A 12,996-nucleotide genomic window follows, 5' to 3' on the forward strand; every position below is an offset into this window, starting at 1 on the left:
CTTGAGCCTGGGAGGTCGGGGTTCAATCAGAAAAATGGAACCCAGTACCTCCCTGCTTGTCCCTGCTTGGTACTCAGCATCAAGGGATGGATTGGGATAAGTCCCTGCTACATACTAGTGTCATGTCCAGGGGGTGTACTTGTACATCAAGCTGCCTCACGCTACAGAAACAGGAGATAGGCTCCTGCCCTATGGGCCTCATGGCTCCATTTGGTTCCATTTTTTACACTAGAGTTACACACACGTAAGAGGCCCTGGATATCATCAACAGCTCAGTGGCCTTGTAGTTAGAGCGTCCACCCTGAGACTGGATGGTCAGGGGTTCGATCCCCAGCTGGGTAATACCAATAACCTGACGCTGCCAGATGAGGGCGGTATTGAGGAAACATATTCCCCAACACAACACTCATCTGGGACTTCCGACAGAGTTGAGCCTGAGACAGATCTGCTTCGTACCGAACCAATCAGCGTGAGCTAAAGGCGGGATATGTGCAAAAGCGGATGTGACGGTATATAGAAGCTGCTGTGTTGTTGTAGTTGTTTCACTTATTCACTAGTCAACATGGCCGCTACCATGAGCGATATGACGATAGAAGCTGCAATAACATCAGTTATTTCTCAACTGGACAATATTTCTTCGTTGAAAGAAGAGCAAAGTATGGCACTGAAGGCTTTTTTGCGTGGAAAAGATGTTTTTGCGCTCCTCCCGACTGGCTTCGGCAAGAGTTTAATTTACCAACTAGCTCCACTGGTAGTGAAAGAACTGGGGACGCCGAAGCCTATATTGATCGTCGTTTCTCCTTTGACTGCCCTCGTAGCAGATCAAATCAAAGAGGCTACGAATCTTGGACTCTATGCTGCGCAACTCGTAGATAATGCAGCACACGCCGACATCCTCGACGGCCGATGTCAGCTGGTCTTTGGCAGCCCGGAATCTTGGTTACTTAGCGATAAATGGCGTGATATGCTTTCATCACAAGTGTATCGTGAAAACCTACTTGGCATTGTCGTCGATGAAGTTCACGTCGCATACAAATGGTAAGCTAAACACCGTTAAATGGCTGTATAGTGTAATTGTTACACTACACATTAAACTGTAAAACAAAACAGTAACAGAGCAGCGTGTTTCTAAATACGGCTACAGTAGTTCCAAGACGAAGTGTTGTAACATTTATGTCAAATATTATATTGTAAACAATAAGCTAACACACACAAACGGACCAAATGTTAAACAGATCTTACTGTTACTGTATTGCTGTAATGCAACTATGCACGTTACTATTGCTGCTACCTAGACTCAATTTAGGATGTCTTTTTCTTTCAACCAGGGGGCTGGGAGCAAACGGGAAGCCAGCCTTCAGAGAAGCCTTTTCCAGGCTGAATGAACTAAGATCCCTAGTCAAAGAAGGTGAGTTTTGAAACACAGTAATGCTACATGATTAATTAATATCAATCCAGAAAAGGGGCATTGATTGTGTTTGGAAGGGGGGCTGCATTGTGCTGCTAACTGAGGGGGGAATGTTGGGGGGGCTGTTTCTTTTGTGTGTGCATTGGGCTGGCAACCTGGTTAGGTTAATCCCCCTTTTTTTAAGGTTAGGGGGAGGGCTGTGTTGTGCTGGCAACTTGGGGAGGATAAACCCCCTCTATAGCCTGATTAGGGGGAGGGGTGTATACACTACAGGAGCAGATCATAGAAGTTGGTGCTGTCCAAGTATAGTTATTTGTCATTTAAAGAAAATACATTATGATATATGGAAACGTCAGTCTTTAGCTGAAGCTACCGATAACATAAATAACCTAATTATTTCCCCTTTACAACGCTATAGAAAGTGTAGCATACAGTTCTTCATTAATGCTTGTTTGCTGATACATGTGCACTTGTCTTTCAGGTTTACCTGTGTTAGCGTTGACAGCATCGGCTGATAACAAGAACAGAGGCCGTGTGACCAGGATGCTGGATATGGAGGAGGCAACTCTCGTGACTGTTAGCCCAAACAGGAGAAACATCAGACTGGGACTGATTCGGGTTCCTGCCGATAACTTGAACTGTATGGACTGGGTGGTAAAGGAGGTCAAAGATAAGGGTCTATCAATGTCTCCCATTATAATCTATTGCAGAGCACTGAAGTCACTTGGGAGAGTGTTCACCTATCTTAAAGCAGAATTGGGAGAAGATGCTTGGGTTAACAAAGACCAGGATCAGAAGGCTGAGAACCACCTTATAGGAATCTTCCACAGCAATACACTGTCAAAGTACAAAGACAGAGTTTTGGCCTCCTTTAGTGGAGAGGGGAGCTGCAGAGTGGTTGTTGCAACAACAGCTCTTGGGATGGGCTTGAATTTCCCTAATGTTTCTCATGTTCTAATGTATGGTTTGCCAGAGGATGTTGAAGACATTGTTCAAAAAGTTGGAAGGGCTGGCAGAAATGGGTTGCAGTCACATGCAATTTTGTATGCTATCAAAAAACCTGAAAGGGCTGGTCCAGAAGTGAAAGAACTGATACACACTGGCACTAAGAGCTGCTTTAGAAAAGCACTGTACAGTCATTTTGAAAACCAGCCAACAAGTGTAGAGCCAGGGCATGTCTGCTGCAGCTATTGCCACTCTGTATGTTCATGTGCAGGTGAAGAGTGTTACGAGCCTATCCCCAAACATGAGGTAATAGAACAAGATGTTGCCATGCAAGGGAAATGTCGAGTGGTAACACAAGAGGACAAATCTCTTATCCGGGAAATGTTAGAGGAGTATATGGTTTGTTTAGAAAAAGACACAGCACATGTCTACACTAGCAAGTCAGCATGTACTGGTTTCAGTGCTGAGCTCATAGATGCAGTAGTAGAACACGGCACACACATATTTGACTTGTCCTACATTCTTAGAAACCTTCCTGTATTCAGAAAAAAACATGCAAGAGAAATTCTGCTAATCATCAATGAAGTCTTTGGTGACATTGACGATGTAGAGCCTTATCAAGAGGATAGCTTCACTGAGCCAGACATCAATTATACAGGCTATTTTGATGAAGATGAGGACGACTTTGAGATGGGAACACAGCACAGCAGCTCAGAATCGTCTGACGAATAAGCAGTTGGCCATTAAAGGCTATTATAAGATTCAGATTGGTTGTCAACTCGAGCTGTGGAATATTCAGTTGACTGAATGCTCATGATTAAAATGGTTTTGTATGTAATTTGAACATAAGTTATTAAAAGTTTGTCACTTCAAAAAATCTGGTGTTTATTTTCCAGGTATGCAAATTTCACTTTGATTAAGAACCGTTTATCACAAAATAAGTAAAAATGTACATCTGTCCTGGTACTGTATGTCACCCTTTTCACTATGCATGATGACTCTCAAATTCGGCTAGAGGCATTGATCAATTTGCAATTTAACACATGGGATCCAGCTTTGATACTTTAGAAACATGTTATGTAGTTTTACAAAGTAAACATGAATAAGTGAGGCAAATGAAAAATGTATTTATAAAAACAGTAAATGCTATAGTTGAGCATACTTAGGTAGGGGAAAATCACAACAATATATATAACAGGATCATAAAAACAATACGTGCGTAGCCTATATTCAATAAGGTCCCAACTATGCATTCTCATATCCTTTTCAAGTACCCTTTGTTAAGTGCAAATTCGAGATACATATTTTCTTACATCCTGCAATGTGTGGTGACAAATGAGAAAAATAAGATGCCCTTGGTCAATTCAATTCAATTTTATTATAGTGTCAAATCACAAGTTGTCTCAAGACACTTTACAACCAACAAAGATCCACCCAGAGCAAGCAATATTGCGACAATGGTAACGAAAAACTCCACTTTAGGAAGAAACGTCAGGCAGAACCCGACTCTAGGGTGGGCGGCCATCTGCCTCGACCGTGTCGGAGGGGGGGGGGGGGGGTAGAGAGAGAGAGAGATAGACAGAGAGAAAAAAAGACAGAGAAATAGGCAGGTGGGATCCGTGGAGTGGTCTGGTCCACATCGGGTCCAGGTCACACTTCTGGTGGGCTCCATGAAGAGGCCTGATCCACGGTCACACTCGGCAGTCATTGATGAATATAAACAGTGAATTATTGCACAATTTTTGGCTACTTGGCAGCAGTTATTGCAGACTTTTATAGCACAATCAGATATACGTTATCTAAAGTGTATCGTGGGCATGTTTAAAGACTACAAGGCTATATTATTGACTGACTCAGACTCAGTAAAACGCTTTAACGCTGAAAGGAGAGTTTGGTGAACACAGGCAGGAATGACTTCCTGTGGTGCTAGGAGCCAGTTGCAGTCTCACTAAGTTCAAACTCACCATAGCTATAGCTTAACCCATTCAAACCGGGAACCGTGTAACCACTTTATAATCGATATTTTATACTTTGGCTATTAAAAAATAGCAGATATACAAGTTTATAGCGTGGCACTCGCTGCCGTGCTATGAGCTTGTAGATCTGCTATTTTTGAATAGCCAAATAAATCTAAAAATTACAGATTATTTCCCGGTCTAAATGGGTTGCATGGCTTTTAAAAAGCAACATTTTTCTCAATAACATTACTGGATTTAACACAAAAAACCCTGAGATTATTTTTGCCATTTTTGCATACTTAAAAATGCGTTGCGACAGTGCAGACTTGTTGTTGCTGTGGAAGGCCCTGTCGTTGCTGGGTAGGGGTGGAAGCCATGTAATGATGACTGGCTGTGGCATCTACTGCGGCTGCAGAGGGAGAGAAATGGGGGGGGTCATAAAAAAATGGTCATGTTTGTCAATGGAAGACAAAGGCTTCATTCAAGCTGAAGCTGTTATTAGCTGAGGGTATGTGTATCCACTGAGGTTGATACGGGATTAGTGAATAAAGTGTAAACATGTTTTACTGTTATGATTACATGGATGGTGACATTAAAACTGAACCTTTGATGAAAATATTGTTCAGACGGCATAGTGAAAACAAGGCAACACACGGGGCAGTATGAATAGTGTTGAAATATGAATTGCATACCCCATAGCTGAGTGGTTACTGAGCCCGCCTGGGAAGCCAGAGCCCTTGGTTGACCCAGCTGTAGAGCCGTTACTGCTGTGAATATGCAGAGTTGTGCTGGATTGGAGCAGATATTCTTGGGGGAACCATGATGGACGTCGCTACTGCGTAGGATTCCAGGCCAGGCAATGTGTCGATGTGCGTTTCCTTGAGCAAGACTCTTCTAGGATGTGTAAAAAGAAGAGTATGAATTTCACCTTTGTGCATATATATATATATATACACATACATATATATAATAATGTGACAAAAATAAGACCCCAAAAGGAGTGGGGACTATACCAGTATTCTATTCTATCTATGCGTGCAAGAGGGGAAACGTTGTTTTCGGGATGTTGGAGAGTTGGCTCTTGTGTGTTCTTGGGCAGGCTCTCTGGACCAGGGGGTGACGTCATCGAGGTGCAGCGACGGACCTGTGAAGTGTGTGGGTTTTGAAAAGGTGGAGCAAAACATTTGGAAAATAGTTAACAAGGCTCTTTGATTCAGAATATGTACAGTATATATAAAACAGAACACTTTTCTTATTTTTTTACCACAACTTGTTCACGTTGGAAAACTGACAGTTGTAGTGTAAGTCATTTAATACTTACATGGGTGGAGGCCTTTGACATTGTGTCTGAAAATTGGTGAGGGATGTGACTAGCCACTACAGCAGATATGGGCTTGGATCTCAGGACCAGGAAGGGAGTTCCCAATGTCACAGTCCATGGTATAAAGTTGGTTTTGAAAAGGTGGAGCGGGAGGGAGAGAAAAATAATTCTCAGTTCGCGGTGTTGTCTGTGTCCCACACTTATGTAGTCGGAAGTAAGTCTCTGAGTCTATGCTGTCATTGTTCAAATAGGGACACCCTTCCACTCCTTCAGCTTTGACCTCATCCAACTGCACACCTCGCTGTGCTTCAGTTTTGCAAGCAGGTTTCTGTTGAACTTGGGGAAGGCTGTGAACTGTCTGCCTGGTTGGTTTTTGAACAGCTCGGCCTCTCTGAGAACCTCAACAAGTGCTAGAATGTCGTCAGTCTGGTCACGGGCATGATGGATGCCGCTGGACTTCGATACGTCCAGCTCAGTGTCTGTGATGTCCATCATGTCCTTCAGAACCCCAATGGACTTGCTGATCCTGTCTGCTGCTTTCTCAGTCATGTTTGGGCCTGTGCGCTTAAGGAACGATTTCAAGAAATTGTTAAGGTGTTCCAGATGCAAATCAAGAGAAATATTCTTGCCCTTCCCTCCGCTCCCATTCCAGAACCTGTTCCAGGTCAGACTGTGTGCTAGGCGAGGGGAGAGAGTGGCGTTGACCTGCACGGTCAGCAGGAGTGTACTGTAGGAGTATTGGGTATGACCATAGGCCTTGTAGAATAGCAATGCTACAGAGTACATCCTCAGTAACCTCTCTCCATCTCCCTCCTTCACTGCATCCTGCATGTTGGACAGCATGAAGCCAAAGCTGAGTCTTGCTTCTGTGTGCTGTCGTTTGTGGTCCACGGAACTAGGCATGACTGGCTCTGGCACACTCATTGTAGGCACAGTTAAGCCGTGAATTTTATGCTCGTGGTTCTCCCTGGCCTTGCTGTACTTGTAGGTTTTGGGACAACTTGGCATGCGGCATTGGAGCTCCTTCCCCAGTAGAGGACGATCACTGGCACATTGTCGGATACCGGTCACAGTGTCTGAGATGTCATTAAACATGACAAACCGGTCCACAATTTGGGTCACGGCTTTATGCAACCAGCTCCTTTTCACATCTGGTGAGCCAGACCTGATGTCCTTGGGGATGAAGTCCTCTGGCACATCTGTTGAGACATATTTAAATGAACAAGAATTACTATAACGTAGTTGTGGAAGCAATAGAAAAGTAAAAAGAGCCATGACATTTAAACTACAATTCAAAAAAGAAATTGAGATGCCCAGGAAATTTGCATCAGCCAAGTGCTGGTGAAATGGGAAAGTTGACGATAGATTTCAAACACAAAAATTATAAAATCTACTACAGAGTGTCTGGCGAATAGGAGTTTTATCTGAAATGTGTCTGACAAAAGAATAGATATCCTTGTCAAACATTTTCACATTCATAATTGAAATGTTTTGAAATAATATATAATAATGTCGACAACTACTATGTGACCATAATCAGTGACAATCAATTGTGTACCTGTGACATTGTTCAGTCCAAAGTGCTCCATTGTGGCAGCCAGGAACAGAGCAGCAGTGTCCTTTTTCACCATGTCTTTATATGCGTTGAACGCAGCATGAGGACCTTTTTTTGCATTGCTGCAACTGCAAAAAAATATGAGAAGTAAAAAAAGGGGAAGGAGGCAAAGAATAATAATTGCTGAGGATGATGACGACATTTAGGGGATCACCAGACAAAATCGTGGTGGCAGGAGTTACTTAACAGTTACAGGACCCACATATATTAGTAAAGTATTACATAATAATAACAAACAATGACAATATTAACAGAATTAACAACAATTAGTTAATTACTTGTATACCGCTTTTCAATAATTCAAAGCGGCTACAAAGTACACTATAAGGAGACAATGTTAGTCAAACAAACAGTTGACAAAACATGAGACAGACAGACAGCAGTGGATGGGAAAGGAGTTAGACTTGGGGGTATAGAAAAGGCAAGTTTAGGTGGATCTGGGGGACTGGGAGGGTAAGATGGGTTAAAGGTTGTCAGTGAAGTCGGTATGGGGCTGTATAGTCGATTGAAAGGTTGAAATCACATGAACACAAACACACATAAATATATACAGACAATACAAACACAAACCGGGTCATCGCTCATGAAGTCAGAAATCATCAGTCGTCAGTCGTTAGTAGTCAGCCCCCCCTCCCCTCCCTGCAGTACCAAGCCTGAATTCATGCTGGCTGGACTGGATTTCCCCAGGCGCTAAAGAGCACAGTAAGTCGTAATGATAAAGTACCAAGCCGTAATTCATGGTGGCTGGAGTTCATCACAAAGAACATCTCTGCAAAAGATTTGGAAAATAGTTAACAAGGCTCTTAGAATCAGAATATGTATATATAAAAACAGAACAGAACACTTTGAACATTTCTTTTTTACCTCAACCTGTTCATATTTGAAAACAGTGTCCCATGATCTCTGGCTGAATCCTCCTTGTAAAAGACCAGATGATAGATCTAAAATCCAAATGATGTTGTAGTACAGTAAGCAAACAATTTCATTTAGGAGGAAATATTATTGTCATGATAATTAGCATGATAGCATAGATAAGTCAAGTTAGTCCAAACTTTGTTTTCAGGGGAAGTGGTACAGTAATTGGCTGCTAGTCCATACTGTTGTGAATAAACTGTTTGAGGTCAAACATTGAGTGAGTTCACCCACCTCAAACAGGTTCCGGATTGCATGCCAATCCTCAAACTTGAAGACAAGGCCTTCCAGTCTGTCTTCCCTGCTCTCTCCTTCGGCATAGGACAACTGGATGTTCCGACTGTTCCCCTCTGTCAGTCTGTCCCCACCTACAAAAACACTTTCCAGTCCATGTGGGGCCTTTGGCACATACCTACATGAAACATCAAGTAGACTTACTAGATTTATCAAAACCCTTCCCTTCAGATGCATATGTAAGTAAATTATATATTTTCCTTATTTCAAAACTTAATAAGGCCTGTGGGGCACCTGCAGCATGTAATCAAGCCCCTGCACTCAACGATATTGGAATGGTAGAGATACATAAAGGCTTTTTCCAATATATCATTATCAAATATCAATGTCCCACATTGTGCGATCTTTGATGACTATGGTCAGTAATGACATCAATGATGATGTTACAATGTCTATGACATGTAAAGTTGGGCAATTGTGCGATGAGTGATGTAAATCCGGTAATGCCATGATGTGATTGAGATGACTAGTGGTAGAAAATCACTAATTTGGCAAGTTCACTAGTTGGAATAAACACACCATTGTGGAAAGGTTTAAAGGTTTTATTGAATGAGAGAATGAAGTGATGAGGAGAAGAGTGATGATGAGGAGGAGAGCGAGGCGTGGGTTCCGGGGGGGGTCGCCGACCCTGAAGTCTTTGGGGAGGGGGTCGTGTGGCGGTCATCCCGCGGTACACGTGGGGGCGTGACCGCGTGTCGGTCAGCCCGCGGTACGCTTGGAGGCGTGATCCCCCGTGGGAACTGAGGAGAGATGGAGGAGATGGAGCAGTGGAGATGCTGCTGGTCTTGAGGTGGTGATGGGGATGGTGGCGGGATACGAAAAGCATAGAGGATGCTGGGTTGTATTGGGCGGGTATAAGTAGGCTCAGGTTGATTGTCATGGAGGGCGGAGGATGGCGTGAAGGTATGGTCATGGTGTGTTTCTCCGCCTCCTGAACATCAGTTGTTCCAACTCCATTTCACTAGTTGGAATAAACACACCATTGTGGAAAGGTTTAAAGGTTTTATTGAATGAGAGAATGAAGTGATGAGGAGAAGAGTGATGATGAGGAGGAGAGCGAGGCGTGGGTTCCGGGGGGGGTCGCCGACCCTGAAGTCTTTGGGGAGGGGGTCGTGTGGCGGTCATCCCGCGGTACACGTGGGGGCGTGACCGCGTGTCGGTCAGCCCGCGGTACGCTTGGAGGCGTGATCCCCAAAAGGACTACGGGGGCGACCACTAGGCCAGGGAGTTGTGGGCCTGCTTGATGTCGTGGAGGGAGGAGCGGATGTAGGTCAGGTATGCCTGGGAAGACCATCTACCTAACAGGCGGACGGTGTGGTCCTGGAGGCCTCGGCTGGCAGCTGTGGAGGCGGCGCCGATGCGGAAGGAGTGGCCGGAAAAGTTTTCTGCAGGGTAGCCTGAGAGGGTGAGGATTTGGCGGAGGTGGAGGAGGAACCAGCCGCGGGTGGCGACGGTTCCGTGTTCGTCGGTAAAGAGGGGATCCGGGGGGAGAGCGTGCTGGGATTGTCTGAGGCGGACGTGGTTGGCCAGGGATTCGAAGGGACTGGTGGGAGAGTTGAGGCGGAAGAGGTAGATGGGAATTGGGCGATGCTGGGAGGTCTTGCTTCGTTTCAGGGTGAAGACCAGTGTGTCGTGGTCGTGGGAGGTTATGTCGGAGAGACAGGGGTGGATTGCAGGGTCGAAGTTCCGGTTGGCGGCTGTGAACTCCGAGCAGCGGAGGAAGCCGTAGAAGGCGAGGAGGAACATGGATTCGAGTGTGGAGTTGAGGGTTTGGTTGGCGTAGCCGGATCTGATGGTATGGATGCAGGGGGCCAGGATCTCTATGGTGAGGGGGAGGCGCCGAGGTGGGAGCCGTGGTTCGCAGCGCTGTAATCCTTTGAGTTGGAGAAGGATTTGGGGGTGCTGAGTGAATGGATGGGGTGAACCGGTTAGGAGTTTGGTGAAGAAGCTGATCCCGCAGAGGTAGACACGGATTGTGGAGGAACGGGTGGAGAGGGCAGAGGCGCTGTGGCTGATGTAGGCTGAGAGGGAAAGGAGGTCAAGGGAAGGGAAGGGTAGGTTGTAGCGGAGGTGGAAGGACTGGAAGTTGTTCCACGCTGTCCGGTAGGATGAGAGGGTGGAATCTGCTATGCTCAGCAGGATGGATTGCTGGGACTGGAGGATGAGATGGTGGAGAGGGTGCTCTACGGGAAGGTGATGTCGGAAAATGGAGGGACCGGGACCGGAAGGGGATCGGAGTGAGGGGCCAAGGTCTTGAATTTCTGGAAAAGAAAGCGAGAAAGGGAGTCAGCGATGGCGTTGTGGTGGCCGGGGATATGGGCAGCGCGGAGGAGAAATTGGTGGGTGACTGAGAGCCAGGTTAGGCGGCGCAGGAGGGACATGACGGGGAGTGAGGAGCAGCGGCCTTTGTTGATGATGTGGACCACGGCCTGGTTGTCTGTGTGTATGAGAACGCTTTTGCTTGTCCATTCTGTGCCCCACAGGGCTGCGGCGACGACTATAGGGTAGAGTTCGTATAGGGTAGAAGATTGGGTGTGGTCGGGGTCGAGGAGGTGGAGTTCGCCAGGCCAGGGGGAGGAGAACCACCTTCCTGCATAGTAGCCGCCGAAACCTACTGAGGGGGCCGCGTCCGTGAAGAGTTGGAGGTCTTCGGGGGAGGAGACGAAGTCATTATAAAAGAAGGTGATGCCGTTCCAGTTTGAAAGGAGGAGGTGCCAGAGGCGCAACTCCATCTGGCAGGGGGAGTCGAAGGTGACTTGGTGGTGAAGGGAAGGGACTGAGGTGGAGAGGTGGAGGAGGTTGGAGATGAAGGAGCGGCCTTGGGGGATGATGCGCATGGCGTAGTTGAGATGGCCGAGTAGGGAGAGGAGCTGTTGCTTGCTGCACTGGGGGAGGTCCATGTAGTTGGAGAGGAGGAGAGTGATGCGGTTGAGCTTGTCGGGGGGCAGGGAGGCTTGGAGTGAGACAGTGTCCAGAGTGATGCCTAGGAATTCAAGGGAGGTGGACGGGCCCTCGGTCTTCTCTAGGGCGAGGGGGACGCCGAGGTCGTTAAAAACGGAGGTGAGAGTGGTGAGGCCGGAAGCGGGGGGTGCGTGAGGGGGAGTGACGACGAGGAAGTCGTCGAGCAGGTGGGTGACGTAGGGGAGCTTGTAGTTGTTTAGGAGGATCCAGCAGAGGGCTTCGGCGAGGGTGTCAAACAGCTTTGGGCTGCTCCTGCAGCCGAAGGTGAGGCGGACGGCGAAATAGTAGGAGTCCTGCCAGAAAACCCCAAAAAGGTTCCAGCTGTCGGGGTGGAGGGGGAGGACTTTGAAAGCCGCGGTGACGTCGGCTTTGGCCAGCTGGGCGCCTTGGCCGGCGAGACGGATGAGGTTAATTGCGCCGTCGATGGTGGCGTACTGCATGGAGTATGGGGGGCTGGGGATGAGGCTGTTGATGCTGGGGGTGGGGGTGCCGTGGGGGGATGAGAGGTCGAGGATGATCCTCTTTTTTCCGGAGTATTTCCGGGTGGCGATGCCGAGGGGGCTGATGCGGTAGATGGGGAATGGTGGGGTGGAAAATGGGCCAATCATGAAACCGTTTTTGACTTCTTTTGTGAGCAGGGTGGTGACGGAGTCGGGGTCGGTGATGGCGGACTGGAGGTTTTGGCAAGTGTGGCTGTTGGTGGGGAGGGTGATGAGGCCGGGGGAGAAGCCGTAGTTTAAGCCTCCGAGGAGGAAGCAGGCGGTTGCGGGGTCTGGGTGGCGTGAGAGGGCGGCGGCCAGGGCTGGGATGTTGATGGGGGTGGAGAGGTGCCGGGACAGTCAGCTGGGTTTGGAAGGATTGGTGGGGTGTTGGGGGCAGGTGATGCGGGCATGGGCGCCACCGCAGTGGGTGCAGACGTGGAGCATCTTACAAACGGCGGCGGCGCACCCTTTGCTGTTGAAATTATTGCATATTGCTTCCGTGCCGCAATAGAGAACTGGGCGGCCCAACCTGTCGGTGGACTGTTTGGAAGCTGGGTATTGGGGGGGTCGTTGCGGGGGCGGGGCGGCGTTGATGGCGAGGAGGGAGGGAACGCTGAGAGCTGGTCTGGTGGTGGGTCTGGTGGTGGGTTTGGTGGTGGGTTTGGCGGCGGCGTGGACCTGCTGGCTGGCGGCTGAATACTGGCTGGCGGCGGAGGTGCGAGGGGCGGCGTGGATGCACTGGCTGGCGGGGTGGGTGGGGTTGCCGCACAAGTTGCAGGTGATGGCGAGCCTTCCTGCAAAGATTCGGCAGTACATTTCAAGGTCCAGTTGGCCCCAGTAGGTGGCGGTATTGAGCTGGTTGAGCCTTGCTGCGGCGGTGGCGGAGAATTGGCGGTGGTACTCTAAGAAGAGTGAGCCGCCAAACCTCACTGCCAGGTCGAGGATGAGGGTGAGGTAGTCATCCAGCTCTTGGCGCCGGGCTGGGTAGTTGGAACAGATGACGTCTCTGTAGAGAGAAAATGCCAGGCTGAACTCGGCGACGGTGAGGATGGCGGAGCGTGAGGGGGTGGGGTTGCGGAGTTGGATGGCGAGGTCTCCGC

General features: G+C 47.9%; 1 protein-coding gene and 1 long non-coding RNA gene across 2 annotated transcripts; one reads left to right on the forward strand and one right to left on the reverse strand.

Annotated features, from left to right (window-relative positions):
* The first annotated feature begins 582 nt into the window (after positions 1-582).
* LOC308319749 lies at positions 583-3,126 on the forward strand. Its single transcript, XR_013964484.1, has 3 exons — positions 583-1,038; positions 1,329-1,408; positions 1,890-3,126. It is a non-coding gene; the product is annotated as an uncharacterized lncRNA (long non-coding RNA).
* Positions 3,127-3,899: 773 nt separating this feature from the next.
* LOC308319963 (uncharacterized protein) lies at positions 3,900-8,542 on the reverse strand. Its single transcript, XM_080770207.1, has 8 exons — positions 8,394-8,542; positions 8,112-8,188; positions 7,972-8,016; positions 7,191-7,315; positions 5,633-6,831; positions 5,325-5,455; positions 5,004-5,205; positions 3,900-4,720 (listed from the first exon to the last, which is right to left on the reverse strand). The coding sequence occupies exons 4-5, from the start codon at positions 7,261-7,263 to the stop codon at positions 5,876-5,878; spliced, it is 1,029 nt and encodes a 342-aa protein (XP_080626333.1). The 5' UTR covers positions 7,264-7,315; positions 7,972-8,016; positions 8,112-8,188; positions 8,394-8,542; the 3' UTR covers positions 3,900-4,720; positions 5,004-5,205; positions 5,325-5,455; positions 5,633-5,875.
* Between the last annotated feature and the right edge of the window lie 4,454 nt (positions 8,543-12,996).

The sequence above is a fragment of the Protomyctophum bolini genome (assembly GCF_963924005.1).
Source record: "Protomyctophum bolini genome assembly, chromosome: 8".
Classification (NCBI taxonomy): Eukaryota; Metazoa; Chordata; class Actinopteri; order Myctophiformes; family Myctophidae; genus Protomyctophum; species Protomyctophum bolini.

Coding starts and splice junctions, on each gene's coding strand:
- LOC308319963 (XM_080770207.1), bottom strand. CDS start 7,263: ATGGTGAAAAAGGACACTGCTGCTCTGTTCCTGGCTGCCACAATGGAG. Junction 6,832..7,190: donor TGGACTGAACAATGTCACAG/GTACACAATTGA, acceptor ATGTCTCAACAG/ATGTGCCAGAGGACTTCATC.